The sequence below is a fragment of the Epinephelus fuscoguttatus genome, linkage group LG21 (genome assembly GCF_011397635.1).
Source record: "Epinephelus fuscoguttatus linkage group LG21, E.fuscoguttatus.final_Chr_v1".
In the NCBI taxonomy this organism is placed as follows: Eukaryota; Metazoa; Chordata; class Actinopteri; order Perciformes; family Serranidae; genus Epinephelus; species Epinephelus fuscoguttatus.
In genome coordinates, this window is record NC_064772.1 from 6113443 (window position 1) to 6140646 (window position 27204).

General features: G+C 38.8%; 1 protein-coding gene across 1 annotated transcript in view; it reads right to left on the minus strand.

The window, feature by feature from the left end:
- Positions 1-27204, minus strand: part of LOC125881479 (sodium channel protein type 4 subunit alpha-like) — a 353001-nt gene that overhangs the window by 23427 nt on the left and 302370 nt on the right. Inside the window, exons 24-26 of the mRNA XM_049564551.1 lie at positions 14528-14682; positions 12744-12917; positions 4283-4405 (exon numbers count right to left, since the gene is read on the minus strand). Of these exons, the coding sequence (XP_049420508.1) occupies positions 4283-4405; positions 12744-12917; positions 14528-14682 (452 nt within the window). The remainder of the gene's footprint in view (positions 1-4282; positions 4406-12743; positions 12918-14527; positions 14683-27204) is intronic.

Below are 27204 nucleotides of genomic sequence, written 5' to 3' on the forward strand. Positions count from 1 at the left end.
TATAAAAATGATGATGCTTTTATTTTACCATGAGACTATGCTTAAAGTTTTGATGCATTTTTGAGATTTAAGTTAAATTATATTGGTCAGGATGATTTTTTTTGGTAAGGTGCATTAAAACTGAAAAAATCTGAACATTAAATAATTTTAAAGTATAGACTCATAAGCCTCAACATGTTAGAACTTTAATCAAATATTCAGAATCTGAGTTAAGCCAACAAAACATTTTAGATGACACTTAGTTGTTGACGAAATACAATTATTCAACAACTATTAGCTGTCTATTCTGTGATGTTTATGGTCCATCTCTTTTACATTTCTTTTTGCTCAGTTAATACTGTGTAATTTAAATTTTCTATTTATTTCTGTACGTGTAGTGTGGAAACTAGATATTAAAAAAAAAGAAAAAGCTTTAGAATAATCTGGTCCAAGAAAACTTCCATTTTGATGTCTAAACATGTTGCTGACACCATCACTCCCATATGAAGTGAATGAGGATATTTAGTGAAACCAGTGCTTCACTTTCTCCTTCTGTCTAAAAAAAACTCAGCAGCAGCAGCAGCAGAAGAAGAGGAGTGATAGTGGACTTTCTTATTAACGGTTTATATTTTGGGGGAAATCACCCTGCTTCCTGTTGGTGCTCAGAGTGCGAGCTGAATCAGCTATGTCACTTCAACCTGCCTCTCCAGCCCTGTGGTGGTGAGCGAGCAGCATTTTGTAAATTGACACGAGAGCTAATCTTATTAGCCAGACAAAGAAGAGAGGATCATGGGAGAGTGAAAGCTCTGACTTCATTCCCAGCATGCACCACGTGAACCACAGCAGAATCTCACGTGGACCAGAGTCAGCGTCCTGCACACCTTTTACATTTTACCTTAATTTTTTTTTCTTGGCTGTGTTGAAACTGACTAGTTTGATTACAAAATACTGATTGGACAGTTTGATAAAATAGAACATTGAAATGGCTGTCAATCATTTCATCAGTGAATAGTATTTTTACAGCGTGCTACTGGTACTTAATCAATACTGATTACAAAAAAGTTGGGATGCTGTGTAAAATGTAAATAAAACAGAATGCAATGATTTGCAAATCCTTGTTAAAATTTATATTCAATTGTATACAGTCCAAAGACAATATATTTAATGTTTAACCTGATAAACTTTATTGTTTTCTCTAAATACACACTCATTCTGAATTTGATGCCTGCATTATGTTATAATAAAGTTGGGACAGGAGCATGTTTAGTGACATCACTTTTTCTTTTAACACTCAGTAAGTGTTTGGGAAGTGACACACTAACCGTTGACATTTTAAAGTGAAATACACTCTCATTTTTGCATGATATACGACTAAGTTGTTCAGCAGTCTGGGGTCTCTGTTGTTGTATTTTATGCTTCATAATGCTCCACGTGCCTTCAATGGGAGACAGGTCTGGACTGCAGGCAGGTCAGTCTAGTACCTGAACTCTTTTACTATGAAGCCACGCTGTTGGAACACGTGCAGAAAGTGTCGAAGTGTAATAAACAGGGACGTTCCTGAAAAAAACGTCATCTGGATGGTAACATACATTGCTCCAGAACCTGTTTGTACCTTTCAGCATTCATGGTGCCTTCACAGTTGTGAAGTTATCCATAATGCCATGGGCACTAACACACCCCCATACCATCACAGATGCTGGCTTTGAAACTTTGAGCTGGTAACAGTCTAGATGGTCCTCTTCTTCTTTAGGGGACACAACATGATGGACTCTTCAAACCACGGCACTCCACTTTGTTTCAGATCATCCCAGACGAGGTTAGGCTCAGAGAAGTCTGCGGTGTTTCTGGATGTTGTTGATATACGGCTTTCACTTTGCATGGCAAATTCCTGACTTGCATTTGTAGATGCTGCAATGAACTGTGTTTACTGACGGTGGTTTTCCAAAGTGTTCCTGAGCCCATGTAGTTATAGCCTTTATACAATTGTGTTCGTTTTTAATGCAGTGCAGCCGGAGGGGTCAAAAGTCACAGCCATTCAATGTTGGTTTCCAGCCTTCCCCCTTACGTGTTGAGATTTCTTCAGATTCTCTGAATCTTATGATGATATTATTGATTATAGATTGTGAAATCCATAAATTCTTTGTGATTGTACGTTGAGAAACTTTGTTCTTAAACTGTTGGACAATTTGCCCACACAGTTTTTCACAAAGTGCTGAACCTCACACCTTGTCTGGGAACAACTGAACCTCTCAAGGATGCTCCTTTCATACCCAGTCATCATACTGTAATCTGTTGACTAGTTAACCTGTTTACCTGTGGAATATTTCAAACAGGTATTTTTTGAGCATTCCACAACCTAGTCTTTATTGAGACCTGTGTCAGGCGTCAAATTCAGGAGTGTATATTAACAAAACAATAAACTTTATCAGTTTGAACATTAAATATCTTGTCTTGGTAATGTAAATGATCTGAGTACTTCTTCCACCAATGACAAAATTTGATCACTGACATTAGTCATGTGGATTTAGATGTTGTGTTTTCAAAAACACATTTTCTCTCCTCCTCTGTCTCTCAGTGCAGGGTGAAGTTTGTGCAGGACACTGACTCTGTGATACTGTCAGTAATACTGATGAATGACAGAAACAGAAACAGAGTGGAGGGTCCATGTTTCCTTTTTGGTCACATAAGTTTATGGACATGCGCATTTTTAAATACTGATTCTTTAACATAAGAGAAACATGAGTTTGTTTTCTGAAAGAGAAAACCTCTGAGGAGGAGGAAAGTCAAACACTGACAGGAAGTAATGAGATGAACCAATCAGAAAGCAGAAAAGACTGAAACAACAGGTGAGATGTTAGAAGATAAAACACTGCAAAAACACACCTTTAAACACACCTGGGCACTAAAATACTCTCTGGTCTTATATTTATCATCTCTTACATCATGTAACATTTAATGTCAGTTATTAATATAACCTGAGTGTGTGAATGGATGATTTTATTCAGACAGATATTTATGAAGTCTTTTTATCACCTCCTCTGACAGAATGACACAAAATAACAAGAAGTTATAGACTTTAACAGCTAAGAATAGTAGAAATATTTGAGTCCTTGGTTTTATAATAAGCACAAAGCAGTGACCTCGTTCAATTAACTGCAGATGGAAAGGGAATGAAGCAGATACTCATTGTGTATGATCAAAACAACCCGTAACATGTAGAGAGAGAGCGAGAGAGAGATGGGTCTAAAAAGCATGCTGGGAAGTTAGCTAATATGATAATCATGTTTCTTTGGAAATTTAATCTGATGAGTTGAATGAACTCCTGGAAGTATAGCCATCCATGTTAATATGTTCTGAAATGAGTTTGAAAGTAATAATTACAATTTTTTAAAGTTAATTTGAAATCAATAAATCATACATATTTATGTTAATGGCAGTTGATTTCAGTAGAGGATACCTTCAGCATTTTTCAACCTGGACTCTATTTCCGCATGTAAACTGATCGAAGAGACTGATGTGAACAACAGTTTTTGGCATGGTTCCAGAACTGAGTGAGCTCTAACTGAGTGAGCCTAGAAAGAAGGCAGACATATCTACAGCTGATATCTCAGACACTCTACAACTCACATCAAAACAATCTAGACTGATAAATAGCACTAAAAGTAAGAGGCAAAATAGGAATTTTTGATCTGGGGCTGAACTGTCCCTTTAAAAGGGACCATCATGCCCGGCAAGTAAGTTAGTGTACTTCTAGTGAGACATGACCATAGGAAACGATGAAGATGTTTAAAAAATAGCTAAACGGAACGAAATCAGTAATGTAGTGAAAGAATTCCCTGTCCACATGTCAGGATGTATTCATGAATGCACAGCCTTGCTGTCTACAACACCTCCTAGTTTCCAGCTATAATATTATGACCTCCTCCACCATTGCCTCGTTTGTGGTTGTATGAAACTTTTGACTCCGCCCTTTATTGCCATCTACTGGTTATAATTATGCCAACATAAAGGACGCACAGAAGTATGTAAGCAGGAGCATTTACAATGTTTGCAATGGACAGATCTGTTTTTGTATTTAAAGGAAGAATAAATGAGCCTTAAGAGGAAAAATATCTATTTTAGATTTTGGGGTGAACCTTCTCTTTAACTACTTTTTTCTGATTATACTAAAACATTTTCTTTTACTATAACATTTTTTTTTTTTTTTTTTTTACAGTGTATTACTAGTACTTTTACTTGAGTAAAGGATGTGAGTACTTCACCAATGCCCAGGTGTGTTTGTGTTACTAATACTGACTCTTACCCTCATGCCTTCAAATCTGGAGAGGGCTCTGAGGGGCCGCAGGGCCCGTAGCGTCCGCAGGGATTTGATGGCTGCAAAGTCTGAATAACCCAATGTATTGGCCACCAAACTGACCAATGAGACCTGGAGGAAAGAGAGAGGTAGAAAGAGAGGAGGGACAGGATAGAAAAAAATACAGAGACAGATATATGAAGACAGACAGAAAGACAGGAGAAGGAGAAACAGAGGACAGAAGCAGGACAGTTAACCTCTAGTCTAATGAAAGACAGAGTGGGAGAGGACTGAGCCACAATGACACCAGCCGATCAGAACTGTGGGGAGGCACAGGAGTGTTAGTTTGAATATCAGCTGACTGGCAAGTCCTGGAGGAGAGGAAGGAGACATGAATGAATTCAATAAAGTTAGTTTAGCATCAGCAAAGGGAAAGCACATTGCTGCTACTTCTTTTTTTTCTTTTAGATGATGTTTCTGATGACAGACTGAGACTTTGACCTGTGAAACAAATAATATTACCTCAGTTGAGGTAAGTTATTTTAATGTGTTAATATTCAGTTCATCTTCGATGTCCAAATAAACTGAATGTACTCCTTTATTCAAACTGTGGAAGAGAAAAGGATTATTACTGTTTACTTGGTGAGAAATGAGGCTGACTGTGGAGTATTTAGAGCCAATAAAGATCAGTATAAATTTGTCCCGTGTTATGAAAGCCTTTGTAAAAGGTAAATACAACAGACTGTACTGTTATTCTTGGATGTGTGTTTAGCTGTGAAGTACTTAGGTGCTTTTTAGGAAATATTTCTGCATGATTGCACTAAAACCTCATAATCCAAAAGTCAGTTAAAATATCTTGTAAACTTTGAGACTGCAACACGGCCTCGAAAACTTTAATGAAATTAATAGAAAATCTTAATGACAGATTTTTCTCCAGTAGCAGAAAAACTGATTAAGCGCTAGCAGAGAATTTAAATGATAAATGTTGGAAGTATTCAGCACAGTTGCTAAAAGAACTGTTAGCATTTTACATTTCTGCAAACCCCAAATATGTTACATTTGATAGGTATCATGTCAATGTTTCTAAAGTGACGTAGTATTTGAGCTGACTTTGTCATCTGGAGGTGGAGGGGATGGTTGACACTGTGACACCTATAGGCAAGACAGCTGCCAAGTTACAGACCACTGTTTGAGACCAACAAACAACAAAAGCAGTTGTGATTTAGCAAGTAATTACCATTTCCAGCTGATTTTTAGCACCCAAATGTGGGTGTTTTTTAATGACCCAACACTGCATTTCCAACCAGGATAGAGCCATGAAAGAGTGGTTATTTTTTTTACAGAGACACTGCTGCATCTCCTGCCAGGATAGTTCCATAAAAGCTCGGTATTTTAAGCCAAATCATGATCTTTTCCTTAACATAACCAAGTTTTTGTGTCTAAATCTAACTGAAATGTAAAGATAAGTTTTTAATGTATCCACTACACGCTAAGGTACAAATGTAACATATCCGTCGTTTGTAGAAATGTGCACTGCCAGCATTTATTTTGTTCTGGTTTATACAGATTGTGTTGATATATAACTTTAAGTTATGGTCAATATTCAGTGATATCAGGGATGATGAACCACAAAATATTCTAGTTGTACTGAAACACTGTGATATATCCCTTCTACTTAAATCAAGATGACATCAAGTCTAACAAAGAAACCGGAGCATCTCTAACACCCTCTTCGCCCCACATGTATGCTTTGTTTTTCACACTCGAGCAGCAGGTCTCAGGTTGGTTCTGTTGGGCGGAGCTCCGGGTAAGGTTCTGGTTCTTACCCTGATACCAGCGAAGCGGGACGCGGCCCGGAGAGGACGGAGAGCCCTGAGCGTCCTCAGCACACGCATAGTGGCGATGTTGTCCATAGAGATGAACTGAGCCAGCAGACCCAACACTGAGATCTAAAGGGTCAAACATTTTTTAGACATTTTCAAAGTCTAACACACAGAATTAAAATTCATAACGTACTTTGTCAAATATTACCATACCATAAATACTGTTCTTACCCTCCAATTCATCACAGTAAGATTCATTTTTATGTCCTTTTGTTCACTGTTAAGCTTCTTTCAATGAGCCTCTACACTTCCTGCATATATTTCATAATAAAAGCCTATCAGTAAAGGGAATGGTTTATGCCTTTTAATGTAAAGCATCTATGAGGAGAGTGTTGAGTTTCATTGATGGTAGCTGCACACTAAACAAATGGCGATAGGAATAAATTAATGAGTAAATACACTCACAGTATTTGAGGGGTGAGTATGACATGTTGTTGTAATGACAAAATCAATGCTGTGCAAGTGTACACTATGTTGAATTTATCAGGATGACAGGGAATAATGCAAATTAAAACAGGTGCAGATCAGAAACTCACAAAACTATCAAAGAATTTAAAAGGCCGGGTGAAAAAAAAAGAAAAGTTTTAGCAATGTTGGCCAAAGTGTATCTCCTACGTAGGACATATTATCTCTTATGTACAAGATGTTATTTCCTACACAGGTGGGTGCTAACATCTCACTTGCTTGCTGAGTACACTGTGTATGTATGTGTTCATGGGAACCTAGATGTTGAGGGTGGGCAGTTCTTGTGTGTATGAAATAAAATCCTACAGGCACCACTGCACAGTTCCATTATCTTTTAAAGCCTATATTTTTAGCTAGTTAACTGAGATGGTAAAACCTTTTCTTTATGCTGCATTTGGCTGAACAGTCAGTATGCTTTGTATCGTGCACTAAGCGTTTCATTCTGCACAGCTGTCCCACTCTTAAAAGCTTAATCAAGCATATAAGTTTATCTTTTATATAGGAGATAACATCCCATATGTCACAGATAAACTTTTGGCCAATATTGCCTGTATTATTTCCCAACTTCCTCTCAGGGCTTTCAAAAGAACATTGAATCTTTTGACTAAAATATAATTAAAAAGCTTATAGAACAGAAGAAATGAGAAATAAAAGTCTGTATCCAATATGAACCTGTTTGAAATAAAGACATTTTTTAAATATATATAAGGTAAATAAAAGATTTCAGTTATGTTTAGCATTAACTAGTTTATCAAGTTATGTTTAGCGGATGAATCTGGTGAAAGTTAGAGCCCTGAAAAGGTGCATTTCACAAGAAACAAGACAAATCAGAGAAAAGCCTGAGAGAAATAAAAAAAAATTAAAAAAAAATGTCTAACAGAAATGTGTTTATCCTTTTTTTTTTTTTTTTTTAAATTCCATCATTTATATTCTTTGTCTTCTTTTTATTCCTTGTGTGTGACCTGCCCTGATCCTTGTGTGTCATAACCTGTCAACCTCCCTGAGTCCGTGTTTATTTGTCATCCCTGAGTTTCCTGTTTTATTTTGGTAACCAGTGACTTGTCTCGTTTCAGATCCCACATCCTGTCAAGTTTCCCTCCTTTGTGATCACTTGCCCCACCCTAATGTGTTTCACCTGTGTCTCATTGTCTCCCTTGTCTTACATTATCTAAGTCCCCATCTTTCTTCCTCTGTTACCAGATTGTCTTTACCTTCAAGTGAGAGGTCCAGCAGTTGTCCTAGTGTTTCTTGTAAGTTTGTTTCAGCCAACCTTTTTTTCCTGTCAATTTGGATACTTTTGCCTGTGTTACTGATCACCCTTGTACCGAACTGAGTCTGATTTAAAGAGCCAGAATGTTTATTCAAGTTTGCTTTGTGAGTCCTTCACCGGTGTTTTTCTTTTTAAAAAATACTGTCATTGTAAAGTTAACTTGTATGATACACAACAACTGTGATGTTGCACTTAAAGACAACATCAGTGGAAAACTGCACTTTAAAATGTAACATTAATTCTGTTGAGTTAAGCACAGTGTTCAGTTTGTTCAATTTAAAGTGTTAAATTTATTTGTTGTATTTTAGCAGTATATTGAAAGCAGACGATAACTGACTTTAACATCTCTTTATTTATTGCAAGTAATATAATTACTGCAATTCAACCAAGTTAAAGCTGCTTTCACACTGCTGCGTAGTAACTGCCCTGACAACCGCTGACCTGCAAGGGGATTTCCCAAAAAAGCAAGGCGTTTTTTAAAGCCACCACTACATACATACTAGCCTGCAGCTGGACAATGGAAATCACTGAAACTACCAAAGATTCCTACACAATTGGACAATTTACCAGTCATCTGAAGTTCGGTGGAGACTTTATCCAAGGCCCAGTTTTTCTTGTGACTGTCCCCAAAGTTGCTAGTGCTGTAACTCCAGATATTCAGACACCAACATTGTCAAAGCTTCCATCTTGTCTTCTTTCTGCTGTCATAATGCCCGCTATGTGATCTGCCAAAGCCGAGTGGCAACTGCCAGAAGTTCAACACAGTATACTTTGTGCCGCAGAGCAAAATCTTTTCACGTGCACATGGGCAACGACCACTTCATACCCCTACCGTTGTGTTGGAAACCATTTCCCCTCTGCCACCTAGTTACTGCAGGGCAGTGTGAAAGCAGCTTAATGCATGTTTTCCTCATATCCATGCAGCTCTAGTCCCTACACCCCAAACTGAGAACCACTGATTTAGATGATCCAACACTGAGTCATTAGTCATAACAATCTGATTTTCTGGTGATGTGTGTTGTGGACTTGTATTTGTGTTTTTCTGCCCTCTGGTGGCTAAAAAGCAATGAATGCAGCTTTAAGTAAATTATGTGAGTCTTTCTTTACTATTAACACTGTGCTCTGTTTGTTGTCTCAGATCTGCATGTTAGACCTCTGTGACTCAACACATCTCTTTCTTCTCTCTCTTTAGGTCACTGCAGTCAAATAAAAATGTCACAACACGTGTCATTTATGAAGACAGCCAGGCGGAAAACACCCAGAGAACCAGAGAGAGACTCAATGCATGCATATGTATGGTGTGTGCATCAGTCTACCTCTACTTTATAATCGTGCCTAGAAGAGCGAAAGAGAGTGTCCAAATATACACATCTTTATATGTGTATGTGTGCAGAGGTTAAAAAGCCAGTGCTGATCGTTTGGCCTGAAGCTGTTTAGACTTTCTCTCTCTGTTCCTCTTTGTCTTTCTTTGTCTCTCATGGCTTTTATTTATAGAGTTGCATTATGGCAGTGGAGAGAGACTCAGAGCAAGACAAGTGCTGTAACGCACACTACCTGAGATATGCATGCATATATTTCTTTTTAATAACTGTAATATGTGTCACACTACCATTGAACAGTTTGGAATCAGCTGTTATATTAATGTCATTCTTCTTTTCCCTCAATTATGGCTACTTTAATTTTTTTTTTTAAATTTTGATAAACTTTTATAGAGTGTATATATAAATGTGTTTTATTATTTTCTGTTCTTGTGAATATGTTCATGTAGATGTTGCATTATATGTTTAAGACATGTCTACAGATTTTTTGTTATGGATCTAAAAATTTTAGTCATTTTAATATTATCAATCACGGCAAAGTTGATTTGATTTGAGAATCTTGCTTTCTGTGTCTTTGTTCTTGAATTAAATGAGTTGTGAAGGAAAACCAAAAAATGTAATAGAAGTAAAAAAAGTGGAAGTATTAGAAATTATATTGCTTGTGAGCAATGTGAGGAAGGATGTCAAATAATCAAGTCACCACAACATAATACACTGCTCAAAAAAATAAAGGGAACACTTAAACAACACAATGTAACTCCAAGTCAGTCACACTTCTGTGAAATCAAACTGTCCACTTAAGAAGCAACACTGATTGACAATCAATTTCACATGCTGCTGTGCAAATGGAATAGACAACAGGTGGAAATTATAGGCAATTAGCAAGACACCCCCAATAAAGGAGTGGTTCTGCAGGTGGTGACCACAGACCACTTCTCAGTTCCTATGCTTTCTGGCTGATGTTTTGGTCACTTTTGAATGCAGGCGGTGCTTTCACTCTAGTGGTAGCATGAGACGGAGTCTACAACCCACACAAGTGGTTAAGGTAGTGCAGCTCATCCAGGATGGCACATCAATGCGAGCTGTGGCAAGAAGGTTTGCTGTGTCTGTCAGCATAGTGTCCAGAGCATGGAGGCACTACCAGGAGACAGGCCAGTACATCAGGAGACGTGGAGGAGGCCGTAGGAGGGCAACAACCCAGCAGCAGGACCGCCACCTCCACCTTTGTGCAAGGAGGAGCACTGCCAGAGCCCTGCAAAATGACCTCCAGCAGGCCACAAATGTGCATGTGTCTGCTCAAATGGTCAGGAACAGACTCCATGAGGGTGGTATGAGGGCCCGACGTCCACAGGTGGGGGTTGTGCTTACAGCCCAACACCGTGCAGGACGTTTGGCATTTGCCAGAGAACACCAAGATTGGCAAATTCGCCACTGGCGCCCTGTGCTCTTCACAGATGAAAGCAGGTTCACACTGAGCACATGTGACAGACGTGACAGAGTCTGGAGACGCCGCGGAGAACGTTCTGCTGCCTGCAACATCCTCCAGCATGACCGGTTTGGCAGTGGGTCAGTAATGGTGTGGGGTGGCATTTCTTTGGGGGGCCGCACAGCCCTCCATGTGCTCGCCAGAGGTAGTCTGACTGCCATTAGGTACCGAGATGAGATCCTCAGACCCATTGTGAGACCATATGCTGGTACGGTTGGCCCTGGGTTCCTCCTAATGCAAGACAATGCTAGACCTCATGTGGCTGGAGTGTGTCAGCAGTTCCTGCAAGACGAAGGCATTGATGCTATGGACTGGCCCGCCCATTCCCCAGACCTGAATCCAATTGAGCACATCTGGGACATCATGTCTCGCTCCATCCATCAACGCCACGTTGCACCACAGACTGTCCAGGAGTTGGCAGATGCTTTAGTCCAGGTCTGGGAGGAGATCCCTCAGGAGACCATCCGCCACCTCATCAGGAGCATGCCCAGGCGTTGTAGGGAGGTCATACAGGCACGTGGAGGCCACACACACTACTGAGCCTCATTTTGACTTGTTTTAAGGACATTACATCAAAGTTGGATCAGCCTGTAGTGTGTTTTTCCACTTTAATTTTGAGTGTGACTCCAAATCCAGACCTCCATGGGTTAATAAATTTGATTTCCATTGATAATTTTTGTGTGATTTTGTTGTCAGCACATTCAACTATGTAAAGAACAAAGTATTTAATAAGAATTTTTCATTTTTGAGCAGTGTATATAAATAAAATACATAAAAAGTAGAACAAATAATCTCAGAAAATTATGTCAGCATATTGATCATTTTTAGGGATCAAGATTATGAAAAGTGATGTCATCTGTGTCAACTTTGACATCAATAACTTCACTGTCACCATGCCAACCATCAGCGCTTTCCATATTCTACACTTGAAAATAGTTAAATGAAAATTTAAGTAAACCAGTGTAAAGTATAAAGAAACTTATAGTTAAGTAGATACACTTAAGTAAATCAAGTGAAGTTGAGGTAAGTAAGGCAAAATTATTAAGTATGCTAACTATGATAAATCACACTAAAATACTGTACTGTAAACTACAGTAAGGTATGAGGTAACAAGTAAAGTAGGTAAACTAAGGTAAAGTAAAGAAAAATAAAGTGAGGCAAAACTGAATAAAGCAACATTATTAAGTAAACTTAAGTCAAGTTAACTTCGTAAATGACGATAAACAATAAAAAGTAAAGTCAGTAAACTAAGGTAAAGCACATCAAGTCAAGCTAACTACAGTAAATTAAACTACCACAAAGTACAGTAAGAAAGGTAAACTATAGTAAAGAATTAAATAACTAAGTAACTAAACTATGGTCAAGTGAAGTTAGCAAACTACGGTAAATGAAATGATCATTATGTACAGTAAGTTTACAGTAGAGTATAAAGTAATAAATGAGTAAACGATGGTAAATAAATTAAGTAAACAACTACAAAGTTGTTAAGTAAATTAAGCAAGTGAATCTAGTGAACTACCATGTATTACATTTCTATAGTGCAAAGTAAGTTAACTTCAGTTGAGTATAAATGAAAAAAGTAGAGTAAATAAACTAAGGTAAAGTCAAGTAAACTACAGTAAACTACGTAAGATTTAGCTGAGTAAAATTATTTAGGAAACAACAATAAAATAAAGCAAATTAAGTAAGCTGATAAAGTAAAGGACCATAAATTAAGTATTTAGATTATTAGCTCAAGTACTATACTAATCTGGTCTACATAAATTGGTTGATTTAACTATTGCATTTTAACTTTCTCATCACCATCAGCACTGTTTTCTGTTCAATGAAAACTGTGAGCTCTAATTATCATCTTTGTCACTCTTGTATCCACATTATTGTCATCACACTGTTACATAATCCACAGGATTAAAATAATGACTATGGTCACAGTTATAACGTCAACATTAACATTCAATTTCAGTTTTTAAAAGAACCAAACAAATAAACCATTCAACGGACCAATAAACCAACAAATCAACCATCAATCAACTAATCATTGACTTACATCAACAATGAGGAAGTCAAGCCAGCACCAGTAGTTGGTGAAGTACTTCTTGAAGCCATAGGCGAGCCACTTGAGCAACATCTCTAGGATGAAGATGTAGGTGAAGATCTTGTCTGCGAATTCCAGCACCACCTTGATCACCTTCCTCTGCTCGATGTAGATGTCCTCAAAGGCCTAAAGGGGGCAGCAGGGTGTGGAGCGTTAATAAACAGTGAACTAAATTAAAGTAAGTTAACTATAGTAAAGTGAATTATATTAAACCACAAAAAAGTGAGGTGAACTAAGGTACAGTAAACAACAACAAAGTAAGGTTACATTATTGAGTAAGCGAAAGTAAACTATGGTAAATTAAATTAATATAGGTAAGTAAATTAAGTAAAGAACAATGTAACCTATAGTAAAGTCAAGCTGCCTGAGTTAACTGAGGTAAAGTACAGTAGTGATGAACAGTAAAGTACACCACATGAAATTAAACTAAAGCTAGTGACACAAACTACAATGAATTAAATAAAGTAAACCACAGTAAAGTACAATATGGTAAAAAGTAAATTACAGTAAATTAAATAGAAGAAATTACAGTTAATTAAATGAATTCAACTTCAGTAAAATTAAGTTAGTGAAGGACATTACAATAAGTTAATCTCCTTAAATTTCCTAAACTACAACAAATAAAATAAAGTAAAACACCATTAAGTAAACTGTTTTTAGTATTTTATTTCTGTTTCTGTGTAGCACTTTGGAAACCTCCGTTTGTAAAATGTGCTATATAAATAAAGTGGATTGGATTGGATTAAAGTAAACATCGGGAAATAAAATAAACTACAGTAAATCAAATAAAGTAAACGATAGTAAAATAAAGTGAGTGAAGAATATTTCAGTAAATTAGTTTCCTTAAATTTCCTAAACTACCATTAATGAAATAATAAGAAAATCATCACAAAGTAAACTATGGTAAAAGTAAAATATAGTAAAATTCACAATTTAAACAACAGTGAATTATATAAAGTTAACTGCAACAAATTTAATAAATTAAAATACCGTTAATTAAATTAAGTTAACTACAGCAAGCCACTGTAAAAAGCAAATATGAGGAAATTCAATAGATAAGCTATGGTATATTAAAGTACACTAAAATAAATGGAACTACATTTAATGACATAAAGTAAACCACAATAAATTGAATAAAATAAACTACAGTTAATTAATAAAGTAAACTGCCATAAACCACTGTAAAAAAAAACATCAGTAAATCAAATAAAGTAAACTGCAGTTAACCACAGACAAAAAGCAAACATCCGTAAATTAAATTACTTACAGAAAACCACTCTAAAAAGCAAACATTAGTATATTAAATCAAATAAAGTCTACACTAGTTAATCCAATAAAGCATGCAGTTACTTCAATAAAGGAAACAACAGTACATCAAACAAACTACAGTAAACTACAGTGATTTTTGGAAAAAAGAAATTGATACTAAATTAAATAAACTATGATAAATTTACTAGAGTAAACTGGGTAAACTGTGGAAAAAAACAAACTATTCAATAGAAACTACAGTAAACTAAATAAACTACAGCAAACTGCTGTAAAAATAAACTACAGTAAACTAAATAAACTACAGTGAAAAAACAAAATTCTCTAAATAAATTAAACAACAGTAAACTTAATAAACTACAGCAAACTGCTGTAAAAATAAACTACAGTAAACTAAATTAACAGTAAACTACAGTAAAAGCAAACATATCTAAATAAAATAAACTACGTATAAAGTGTGTGTTTCTGACCAGAGCTCCGGAGCTTAGCAGAATCATAAAGATGATGAAGGTTTCAAACCAGCTGTGCTCTACAATCTGGTAACAAGTCTTCCTCAGTCTCCACCACATCTGACCAGGGCCTGCCGTTGTGTCGATGTCACAGCACTGAAACCTCGTCACGCACACTGTGGGTGAGAGACATTGACAGAGAGGCAGAGAGAATTAAGTTGACCGTTGACACATTAAACTGACTTTTATGTCCATGGTGAGCATGTATGGTCCAGGACTGCTCACCAACCCAGCTCTGTAGAGCTTCTTTCACATTGTTTTTACATTGTCATTGAAAAATCTATTTTATTTTTTTATTTCTATTAGCTGCTTTAATGATAACTGTTCATCCCACATCAGTCACAATATTAAAAACTGCTAAAAAAAAAAAAGGAAATCTGAAAACAATATGACTGTTATCTGCTAGTTAATACATAACACTGATTCATATTTCTGTTCACATTCCACCTCGACTCAATTTAAGAATCCCATGTTCTGTACATTCTCCAAGTGAAGCCTCCTGGGTTTATTTATTTTTTGTAGTTAAACAACATGAGCTTGTGTGAGTCTCAGCCCAATGCCTTGCTCCAGGGCACGCTGGTATCAAACCACACACACACACACACACACACACAGGGCGATGTCATGTCTGCTTTGTTGTCGCACAGATGACCCGCAGCAATAAGTGCTCTATCTAACCCTTTGGTTGATCTGTGTGTGTGTGTGTGTGTGTGTGTGTGTGTGTGTGAGAGAGAGAGAGAGAGAGAGAGAGAGTGAGAGACAGACAGAGAGTTTCTTGCTTGTGTTGAGCTGCTAGTGCATGCAAACACATACTGTACAGTCTGTCTGTGTTTATACGCGTGCTGTCTTGCATAACCGCTGAATCTTTGACAGATGTTAAGTTTCTGCTTCCCCGCAACTCTCCCTGTGTGTGTGAGTGTAATGCAGCATTCACATCAAATTCACATTTAATTTTTCCCAGCATTACTCATTGCAGGAAGGTGGACACAACTGTATCTATGCTTAGACTCATGGTTTTACTTATTACTTATATAAGTATCATATCAGCCCAGTCGCCAGAAGAAAATGTTGGCATGGTACATTTTTGCAAACAACTGATTTGTTAAATTTGTGCAATTCATATGTATCAGTCTTTCTAAAAAGATGTAGTATATGAGCTGACTTTGTCATCAGGAGGTGGAGGAGACGGTGTGACACCTAGGAGAGACGCCTGCCAAGTTGCTGATCACTGCTCAAGACCGACAAACAAAACTGTTTATGTTTCAGCGAGTCATTGCTGTGTTTTCAGAGGCTTTTTAGGCACCAAATGTGGGTGTTTTGTAGCCACCAGTCACTGTTTTTCCAATGGCTACTGTGCCATAGAGGGCGATAGTTTTTTTTATGGAGACATTGCGGTGTTTCTTGAAGGGATTTTGCACCTAAAACCAAGTATTTTAAGCTAAAACATAATCTTTTGCTAACCATAACCATGTATTTTATTTCTCTAAACCCGAACAACATGTAACTCAAATGTAATCTGTGTTATCAGAAATGTAAAATGCCAACATTTTTAGTGGTGATTTGGCTGTGGCGTGAGATCTATGTGGGATGACTGCCAAGCTGCAGGCCACTGTTCAAGACCAACAAACAACAAAACTGCTTGTGTTTTAGTGACCTGTCGCTGTGTTTTCTGCCAGAATTAGGCCCCCAGAACTGGATGTTTTAAGCCAAAAGCTGATCTTTTCCTCACCATAACCAATTGGTTTTTGTGCCTAAACCTAACCTCACATTAACCACAGCATTGTTAAAGTATAAAGTTTTAGCATATCGGCTACATAATAACATACAAATGTAACGTATCGTGGTTGCAGAAACATATAATGCCAACATGTATCCTGGTCATTATGATGATCATATACATTGGTAGCAAAATAAGTTAATTAATCTTTTAAATCTGCATTTATTCATTTATTATCCGTAACTGCTTATGCTTTAATGTTGCGGGAAGGTTGGAGCCTATCACAGCTGACGTGAATGGAGAGGCAGGGCTAACACAAACAACAATTCACCCTCACACTCACATCTACGGGCAGTTTAGTGTCACCAGATAACCGACATGTCTTTGGACTGTTGGAGGAAGCTGGAGAACCTGAGAACATCCATTCTGACACCAGGAGAACATGCAAACTTGTCTTTAATATATAACATTTTCAGTGACTTGTGCATTGTTCTTTTTCAGTGGAGAAAGAAGAAATTAGATCCCTTACTGAAGTAAAAGTATCAATACCACACTGAAAATACTCCACTTCAAGTAAAACTCCTGCATTCAAAACCTCAGTCATGTAAATGTATGTAATCAATAAAATGTAGGCTACTTAAAGTACTAATAGTAAAAGTATGAATATTGCAGTAAAATGTTCCATGTTGTCAGAGTTTTTCTATTCTGTCCTATGTTTTTGGATTAATATTCCTGCTGCATTAATGTGTATGTGTCATTTTACTGCTGTACATGTTTAAGTTTGTGTTCATTTTAACTCCTTAATAAACTGTTGGGTAGTTTAATCTATATCAATGCATCATATTCTATGAAGTCATCATATGTTTGTAGCGTGGCTGTCCTGTGAGAAACATATATTTAAAAAGTAAGAAAAACAGCCCTGTTTACAGTTTTGTGATGATGCGTTTTCCAGCCGATCTAAGAAGGGTTTTAAAGAGTTTATTTAGCATAAGAAGTAGGAGAATTTTTCTCAACACATAAAGTGTTTATCAAAAACATTCAACATCAACACATCTGGAGATACATAGTTTTCAGAGGAAGGAGGTGACAAACAAATGCAGAGAAAGTACAATATCTATCTCTTCAGTGTAGTGGAATAGCAGTATTAAGTTGCATTAAATGGAAATACAAGTACTATGAATTTGCACACATACATTCCATCACTTCTTTTTGACAGATTTAATCAATCTCACATATTTGCTATCTTTCATAACTGGAATCTGAGCTACAAGTAAAAGCTCCATTGATCCAATTCATAACACACATTTAACGCATTAAAACCTCACAAAATTATGGCAAACATGTTAGCAAACAGCTGTCAACAGTGTGGGTTTGTACATGTGATATTGTCAGTGTAAGTTTTTTTTTTCTAAAGCTATTACAATCTAGAGAAATAAAAATCACAGTCAGTGAGGTTAAAATCTGGGATGAATAGATGTTCTTTTAAAAACAAATTTTGCCATGTTAGCTAAGATTTGTGTATTAAATCTGTATAACACTGTACAAAGTCTATATTAGACTTTTATCCTGAATGAGACTATTTAAGGAAAGGAAAAAAAGTGTTGGGACAATTTATCATAACTATTTTCCAAGCACTACAATGACGAGTCAGGAATGATTCTATATGATCAGTATGTATGATTTCTGGTCTCAGCACATATCTAAGTTTCGGATCCTGAAAGCAGCTGGATGAGCCTGAAACAGATGGGACCACTCATCATCTCCTGAGTGGGTGCTGATAACAAGAGGATCAAATTCCCATTGCTCCGTGTTATCACTCCTGTTGGCCGTCTGTGGCACTAAAAGCTTGTTGCAAACGTTTCCAAATTCAATCAGTCTGTCTGGGGAAGGGGACGACAACCAGGACGATGAAACTATAACCTAACGTTCACTCACAACACAAGACAGGGAAATTCAGCAGTGATCGCTTTAGTGAGTGATGCTGATGTGCACTCTAGCAAAGCATGATGGCGACTCAGTTGCTGACAAAGGAGTGAGGTGATTGGAATGTCCTCACTGACGTCACATTACTCGCCACTAGGGCTGTCAAAATTGCTCAAAAATGACGTTTGAATATTCCTTCTAAAAGTAACTCACAGGTTCGAACCATTCGATTTTTTTTTCCACATTATGTCCACATGAGGACAAACTAATACAAGGAAACATACTTGTATATGTATTAATACAAGGAAACAGGGCTACTTGTAGGTATTTTTATTTCAACATAAATGTCTCTGAAAACATTTACATACCTACACATTAAAACACATAAAACAATTATCTATAACATTACGTTAGAAACGACTGCGGACCTCTCACTAACCCCCATCTCTGACCCGTCAGGCCACACCGCTCGCGGAAGTGCTGCGAAGAGCCTCGAAGCACCTCAAAGCGAAGCCAGTTTCCTTTCGGCACCCATGTTAACCACACAGCTCCGTGGCCAGCTCTGGTCTATTTTTTGCGCGAGCCGTGAGCGAATGTGTCAAGCCGGGTGACAGAGACAACAGCTGGGAGCAGAACCGCTTGTTGACCAGCGTGGAGAAATGTGCGTCTGATGTGAACAGAAGTGCTCTGGCTCGCGCAAGAATTTCGGTGTGCTACGCTTCGTAGCACCTCTGCGGGCGGTGACACTCATTGACATCCTGATGTTGAGTGAAGGTTGACTGTCGGCTTGGTGTGTCACAGCCACTATGCTACATCACCTGACTTCCTCCTTTGCTCCCCTCGTATTGTCACAGCCACAATAAGTTGCCGCCTAACAATAAACGTAAACAGCTATTTCACAGCTGGATAATGAACCCTAATATTAGGGTGTCATGCCCCTTCTAACCCATTTCTATGGCCCTTTTTACACAGAGATTGCACAAAAGAGCTGTTATGACGTCACTTCTTTATGCCTTCTTTACATTATTACACAGAGCCAAAGAACGACGGCATCATGCTACTCCAATATGTGATTTTAGACAGCATGCCGGCATCTTGAGGTATGTTGGGCATGATGTGTAACACAACAGTGTCAGCCTCTAGTGTGACGTATAACACACACATCAGCAGTGGTTTATTAACATTAACAATGACATTAACATGGCAATAACAATCATTTACCATCTTGTAATATGGCGGTTGATCTCATCCTCTGTTTGGGGGTAAGGAGCTCCTAGACCTCATTGTTTTCCCAATTGGCAGACATTTATGGCCACTGTTCTTCTTCTTTGAGTTAGCTGCTAACTGCTAACAGCTACTTTTTAAATCTCCTGTGCTGGGTTGCACGCATAACACCTTGTCAAACTGTCACATCCATTCTGACCATGATCCCGTCCTGCCAGCTGTCCTGTTAATACAGACACAGTTTCTGCACTGTTACTACCTCCAGTGGCAGCTTAAAGACAACTCTGTCCTCCCATTCCGCAATTGTACCTTTTATACAGCAAGACGAGGCGGCATAACAGCCCGATATTCCCGCCTTAAACAGGCAGTGTAAAGCAGGCTTACAATACTTAACCATTGTTATCAGCCACTTAATGGCCTGTGAACACTCAGTATGTGTAAACTAGGCCTGTGACCCCCACCTACATGGGCACTACATGTTACATTAACATAAAGGCCTCTAGTTTCCTGGCGCGGTCCAGGGTGGCGCAGGGTGGCGAACCCCGCGCAGAGCTAATTTCGAGCAGCTCAACCCGAGGCGCACTCAATTTGGTAGTTTGGCAGACCGAGGTGCGCTGAGATGGGTGTGGGGGTGCAGCAGGGGGAGGTGTCGACAGATCCAGCTTGGCGCAGTGACAGTTTCGTGCCAAAAGGCTTCGCCGAAGGTGCGCTAAAAGCTCGCCAGCTGAAACCAGGTCTACTGTCAGCGCAGGTGGAGCGCAGCTGGTGCAGTGGAAGTTTGGCTGACCGGCGGACAGTGCGCACACGTCACCGAAACCTCACAGGCAGGTTTCCAGAATATCAGGCACATTAACAATGCAATAAATAGCCACAAAACCACTATTCAGTGCAACTATCTGCAATCAGCACATAAATGTATCTCTATATCGACTGTCCCGTCACATCTGATGTCAGCAACATTGATTTACAATTGTGGGGACCTCCTCCCAGGCTACCTTTGCATCATCAGCTCGTGGAGGTCTGCTCACAGTTCTGTATATTCGGACACTGCGAGCTTGGACCTCCCGGACCAAAACATCAGTTTCCTCCTGGGAAAAGTTTGGCCGTCTGACGCTGCTGCTCTCTTCTGCCACGGCGAATTGAGTAAACTCTCATTACGCCTTCGCGCGGTGCATTTAAGGGCGAGGAGAGGGGCTCATTTGATTGGTGTGATGTGAATCGGCTGTGTAAAACCCACTCCACGCCTTCTCTCCTCCCTCTTTCTGACTTGTGCAGGTAGGAGGGACGGAGGTGGGAAAGAGGAGTAGCTGCGCCAGCGTGCACGGTGTGCCAAACTTGCAAAATCCGCCTGACCACACCCAGTTGGCGCCTGGTCTGCGAAACTAGAGGCCAAAGTCTTCACAACTACTTTTATGAATTACTTTAACGCACATTTTTGGGACTATTAGCACTGCATATTGACCATATTCCTTAGGCTGTACTTTATACAAATCAAATCTTTCCTATAAGATTATCTATTCTCTCTCTCTCTCTCTCTCTCTTAATGTATATATGTATGTTTTATATGTATATATATATATATATATATATATATATATATATATATATATATATAATATACACATATGATTCTCGACTTTTGCAGGGCTTCTTTCTTGTCTCTCAATATGTTTATTATTATGCACCAAAACACCAAGGCAAATTCCTTGTATGTGAAAATCTACTTACAGGTAATAAACCTGGACTGAAATCTCAAAGATTAGATCTTAAAAACTCTGAGGAACCTCCACATTGGCTGCAACATTCAGCCACAGAGGTTGCCATGGTCATATTACCATAATTCTAAATTAAGTACGGGGCAGATTTCTAAGTAACTAACACACATTTAGAGTAACTTTCTCTGCTGACAGACTAAAGAAGAAGAGTATGAGCTGTGTGTTCGCTGCTCTTCACTCCACTGATTGCAGCGTCTGCCTGCTTCTGTAATTAGAGCCCTGATTACCCTGGCTTTCTGTTTCCATGGCTACTAATAGGCTTTTTCCCGATACGCTGGTTGAGTAATCCAATGAAAACAAGCAAGCGGTAATCCGACACTCAATCAGCCCACTTGGCAGAATTATTTTGTGTGTGTGTGTGTGTGTGTGTGTGTGTGTGTGTGTGTCTGCTTGTACTGAAGGCAGCTGTAATAAACACTTTTTGCTGCATAAACTCCTATTGAACGGCTCATTACATCACCTGTTGGAGGAGCAGACGCCTCCTTCAGGCGCGCTGGCTCTCTGCTGCGTGCCACATTGATCTGTTATTGATCAGTACTCAGAAAATGCTGCTGAGTGATCCCCCACCAGGTGATTGCATTTGACCATTGTTGCCTGCACATGAATGCACTATTACTAACACACACACACACACACACACACACACACACACTGTATGTAAACATACTGAATCTAATGCAATGAAATGTATCAAATGCATTCTTGATGCTTTTGCAATTTGAATGGCCTCATTGTCGAGCATCATCCTCAGGATAAACTTTACATTTTCACCATGTGCAGCCTTAAGAACAGCTAAATCTTTTCAGTATTTTTTTACCCTGGACCTTTAACTGACTATATGGACTATAGTCACAGTTGGGTTTAGGCAACAAAACTTATTGGTTATGTTTAGAAAAAAGGTGATGTTTTGGTTTAAAAAAAAGGGACGTTTGTCACATATCGTACATCATTGCGCAATGACTCCATGTAAATTAGTAATGTTACGTTAAAGCTAGGGATGTCCCCCTCTGATCTCTCAGTCTCATGGCTGATTAAGGTATTTTTTTAGCTGATCAGGATCCACATGCCATAAATTAAATTGCAGTATGAGACTGTATATTTTAATTATCTACCAAAGTTATGAGCACTTTTTTTTTAATTTTAGCTCAGTGTGAGAGTTACTTGCATTTTGCTTTCAACTATGTTGCATGGTGTTTCACTGAACCGCTTGGGGGAGAGACAGACAGCCATGCAGAGCCGACAACAACCACACTCATCACACCGCTGCAAATGGAAACAAAAACTCTGAATGGCAAAAGTGAAAAAAAGTAATACATTAATCATTCAGGTAAGTAAGATTTAGGCTGTGCCGAAGCAAAAAACACTGAGCAATACTTTCTTAGAGGGAGAGAAATTCCTCCAAGACAACGAGAAGGCCAAAAGATTACAGAGATGGTTTGTTATTTTATAGGCTTCTTTATTTTGTAAATAAACAAATAAATAATAGGCTAATAAATAAAACATATTATGGAACAGCTGTGATGGAGGGTGTTTTTTCCTATTGCTTTGCAGAGCTGTTCAACTGTCATGCATAGGCTACAGATTAGATTGACTTAAATAACTTGCAAAAAAGTATATACTTGAAGAGTGCACTGTGTAGCTGTATTTTGTAGTTAAAGAGTATCTGATTAAAACTTAATATCAGCAGATTTTCATTATTACATGACTTGGATTGGGATCAGTAACAAAAACAAACCTCCTGCGTTAAAACCATGGTCCCTTTTGGTTTTACATGGGATGCAGGTATGCAAGCTTTGTAATTTTATGTTTAAAATAATGTTGACTTTTGGGACATGATCTGCAGTCTTCTGGATGAATGTCCGGTTTTGTTTGACACATCCATCTCCTCTCCTCCCCACCCTACATGGACTTTGCCACTCTTTTTACTACACCAGTTTCTCTCAGTGTCAAGTACAAAAAAAAGAATTTCAATGTATTATCATTCCATCATCATCTAAATTCCCTGAAGGCCCTTTTTCATTTTCTGTGTATATGTTCACAAAGAGAATATTCTTCTTATTTTAGCCCAACAAATTATTTCTCTATCATTATTTTACCTGTTTTTGGATAAAAAGATATCGGAGCGATAATATAAGTGACAAAGTGACTGAGCAAGTGGCTGACCGTCTTGCTCATGGGAACTCCAACAACAAACTGTGTCTGCTGCAGCAGTCACACCTGAGACCTTTCAGTTAGAGGACGTCAGAGCAGGAGATGCCTCTGCTGCCGCTGCTGCAGGCTTTACACACTGTTCACTGAGGCAGAAACACACACTCACATATTCACTCACAATCGCGTGTCGTGCAGCTCCACAACATTAACCAATGAGTTGGCATTTACAGGACCAATGGGGCAGCTAATCTAACGCCCGCTGTCAGCACAGATGTGAGTGTGTGTGTGTGTGTGTGTGTGTGTGTGTGTGTGAGAGAGAGAGAGAGAGAGAGAGAGAGAGAGAGAGAGAGAATTAAATCTGGATTTTTATATTTGCATGTGTGTTTTCAATTGTTCCCATCTGTGGCCACATAACAGAAAAGTCCCATGCCCAGCAGAGCACACCACCTTTTTTTATGTGGCAGCTCTGAGCACTTCTAGTTTCTAACTTTTCAGAAAGGCACCAGTGACATCACTGCCCCTTCTTTAGATAGGCTACTGTCTACTGTCACAACAAAGACAGGAGCAGACCAGCCAGCAGACACTAGATGTAGCTGGAGAGTGTTGTGCTTTCATCACTGTTCACTCTGTAAGCCTGATATTGACTGAGTGTTTAATCCTCTGTTAATGTAGCATTACATTATCTATCTAGCTTGTGTTGGTGTCAAGATATTGTTGTCATAGAAACACACCTATGCTGAACATGTTAAAAAAAATGTTGGGAGCGCCATTTTATGAAGTGCTGAGATGAAGCCCTTGCCAGCATCCTGCCACTGCTTTCCTGCTGAAGAGAAACACCTTATGGACACAGGCCCTTACTGAGGTAAGGACCAGCTCAGTCACCAGAAGAAAATGATGGCACTGTATGTTTCTGCAAACACATTACGTTTGCAAAATATTCTAGTTTGTTCATTAGCCTATTTTGTTCTAGTTTTGTACTTTGGTGATCGTACATCATTGTTAGCTGTTGTCCAAAGGGCTCTAGTTAAGCTAACGTTAACTTCTGGAGCTTAGCTTCATTAACTTATCTGTAATCGCAGAGATAACAAAGGTTGGCAAACATTATGCTGAATGATTCAGTGTAAATACTGTAGCACCAAACTAATGGAGAGACACTCTTGGTAAAGATGGTAAAAAGGCTGTTATCCTTTTCTCATATTCTGAGCCAAAAACCTTAACTTCAGTGGCACTTTGATGCAACATTCTCAATGACATCTGATCGTTATGTCTCCAAAAAGTCATCAATCGCCTCCTGCAAAATGCTGTGTACTGTGACACCTGCCATAGCGCTGGTCACTGAATGTTGACATTCTGAACGCGTAAGTGGAGAGGGGCGTGGCTTAGCCATAGGTCATTTGGTTTTCACCTGCCTGGCTTAACAATGCTGTCTGTGGCCATGTGTAAATCTGTCCTAAAACCACCCTAAACGTTCGTTTTCAAAGCCATGAAACTCACCAAGTGGTCAGTGGTGTTTGTTGGTGTTTTGACATAAAAATCGTAGCAAACTGTGGTTTCCATCCGTGTTTTCGCTATTAATCTTGATTGTGGAAGTATTTTTTCAGCTGCCTAATACCCGTGTGTAAACTTCCGCTTGATCATTCGTTTGACCCTGAAGCGTTATACACTCCAGCCCACTTGATGGCAATAATGCTCCTTTACGTGGGTGTCACCAACCGGCAGGAAACCATTGCAATGTAATGGGACAAAGAAAAAAAGCATAAGAAGAAGGTTGGCGTTGTGTTCAAAGACATCATACTGCAAAGGTTGTTTACAAGCACGTAATCCATTGTGCAGTTGTTTAAACTTATTACAAAACTTCTTCGTTTTTGATGTGAAACTGTTTAATTCAATGTTTTTTTCAGGTTTTAATCACCTGGTCTGTTTGTTTTGGAGAAGAGGAGACCTCTGCGGATAATTTGAATGAATGAAGTTGGATTACTCATAAAGAATCAGGTCCCTCGTGCTTTAAATAGATTTTGTGGACTTCAACGCACCTCCTGACTCAGTGTGCATTATTAATTACATCCCCCATTTAATCCGGTCCAACAGACTCATTGTCTGCTCTGACCGTATCAGGTAAAAGCAGGAACTCTGGTGCCAAACTGTTGACCTTCATTCATCTGAAGACTTTCTTTATGCCACAGCTCTGCGACTTGTTAGCACCACTCGCCAAGTTTTTCCCGTTCCGGACGACCTTTCTTCCCATGTGATGAATAATTAGCGGCGGGGGAGCATCACCATTCAGGCCGACACACACACTCTGTCTTGCTGACAGCCAGAGGGAGCAGCAGGGAGGCACGCTGCTGTTTGTGCTTTGTAATCGCAGCATGAAGGAACACACACACACACACACACACACACACATATATATATATATATATATGTATGTATGTATAGAGGGAGAGAGAGAGAGATAGATAGAGAGAGAGAGAGAGAGAGAGAGAGAGAGAGACATATACAGATAATCCTTCATGGCCAGAACAGCAGCTCTCTGTGGAACATAAACTACGCATGCAGATAAACACACAAACTTAAAGCACACACACGTAAATATATCGTCAGGAGAGAAAACCCTGTGTCTTCAGTTTTATGCTCTCCAAGAAGCTGAACAACTACATTCAGATCTTTGTCTCATGCACACTTAAAGGCAACACACACCTTTTGTGTCATTTGATGCACATTTTCGGACACATGTAGCACGCACCAGATGCTGATACTTTCATAGTATCACTTTCTTTTGCTCTTTTGTTCAAACTAGTGCTAACAGCTAGTTGCTAGCTGTTGAATGGTAGCAGAGCGAGCAGCCCCCAGCTTTCGGACTTCAAATCTGTTGATCTCTGCAGGACTTCACTCAGATCCAGCCTGTCTAGAGAAGGTTTATGGTTTGATGCTGTTTGTCAGACAGGTAGGAGGCTCTGTTATCTGTGAGTGTAGCTGTGTTGTAAGAAAACCGTCAGAGCTCAGTGCAGTTTTTGCTGACAGCTGAAAGTTTAGTTTTAATCACAGACTCTGTGAGAGAACATGAGTTTAAACCGCCAGACTAACATGATGCAGATTTAGAAAGGATTCAAGCTGACATAAAGTTATTTTTCCCGCTTCTTAACACAGAGATGAATAAATCAGAGTTCACAATGAACCGGGGTACAAATTCCAGTTGTGTCAGATTAGTTATTTGTGGTGCCAAAGTTTTTGAGAGCATAGATGAAGAGATGTTGATCTTTTCAAATGATGATGTGTGAGTGTGTGCTCATAAATCACCCCTTTAACCTGTCCAAAACTGCTAGAGCAATGCAAATTTCTAAATGTGAAGAAAGTATTTGTAGGTGTAGAAAAGGCTTTTACTGTGAAACATTTGCAGGAACTTGTTGTGGAGAATTCAATGACTTGTACTTCAAATGTACCTCCTGCAAACTGGTGGCATTTTTTATGTCATAACAAAAACAGTTCGACTGACATGACCCACTAAAGTGAGTGAAATAATAATAATAGTAGCAATACTAACAAAAATAGGACAAGAATATGTGATGACATTACACAGGTTGCAAATGAAGACCAGTGATGCTTGGTCGTGGACCAACTTGTAGTCTGGCATCTCTGTTGGCCAAGTCACAGCAAGATTTTATGACTCCATTCCGACATAGTTCCGACATAGTCCATTCTGACATAGTGACTGTCAGAATGGACAAACATGTTGTGTAGACTGAATCTGGCATAACACTTGCACTACTGTCTATTCAAAATAAATGAAAACATATGGATCCTGATGCATTTCGTTTTTTCTTCCCCATTGTACTGAGCTTGCACTGACC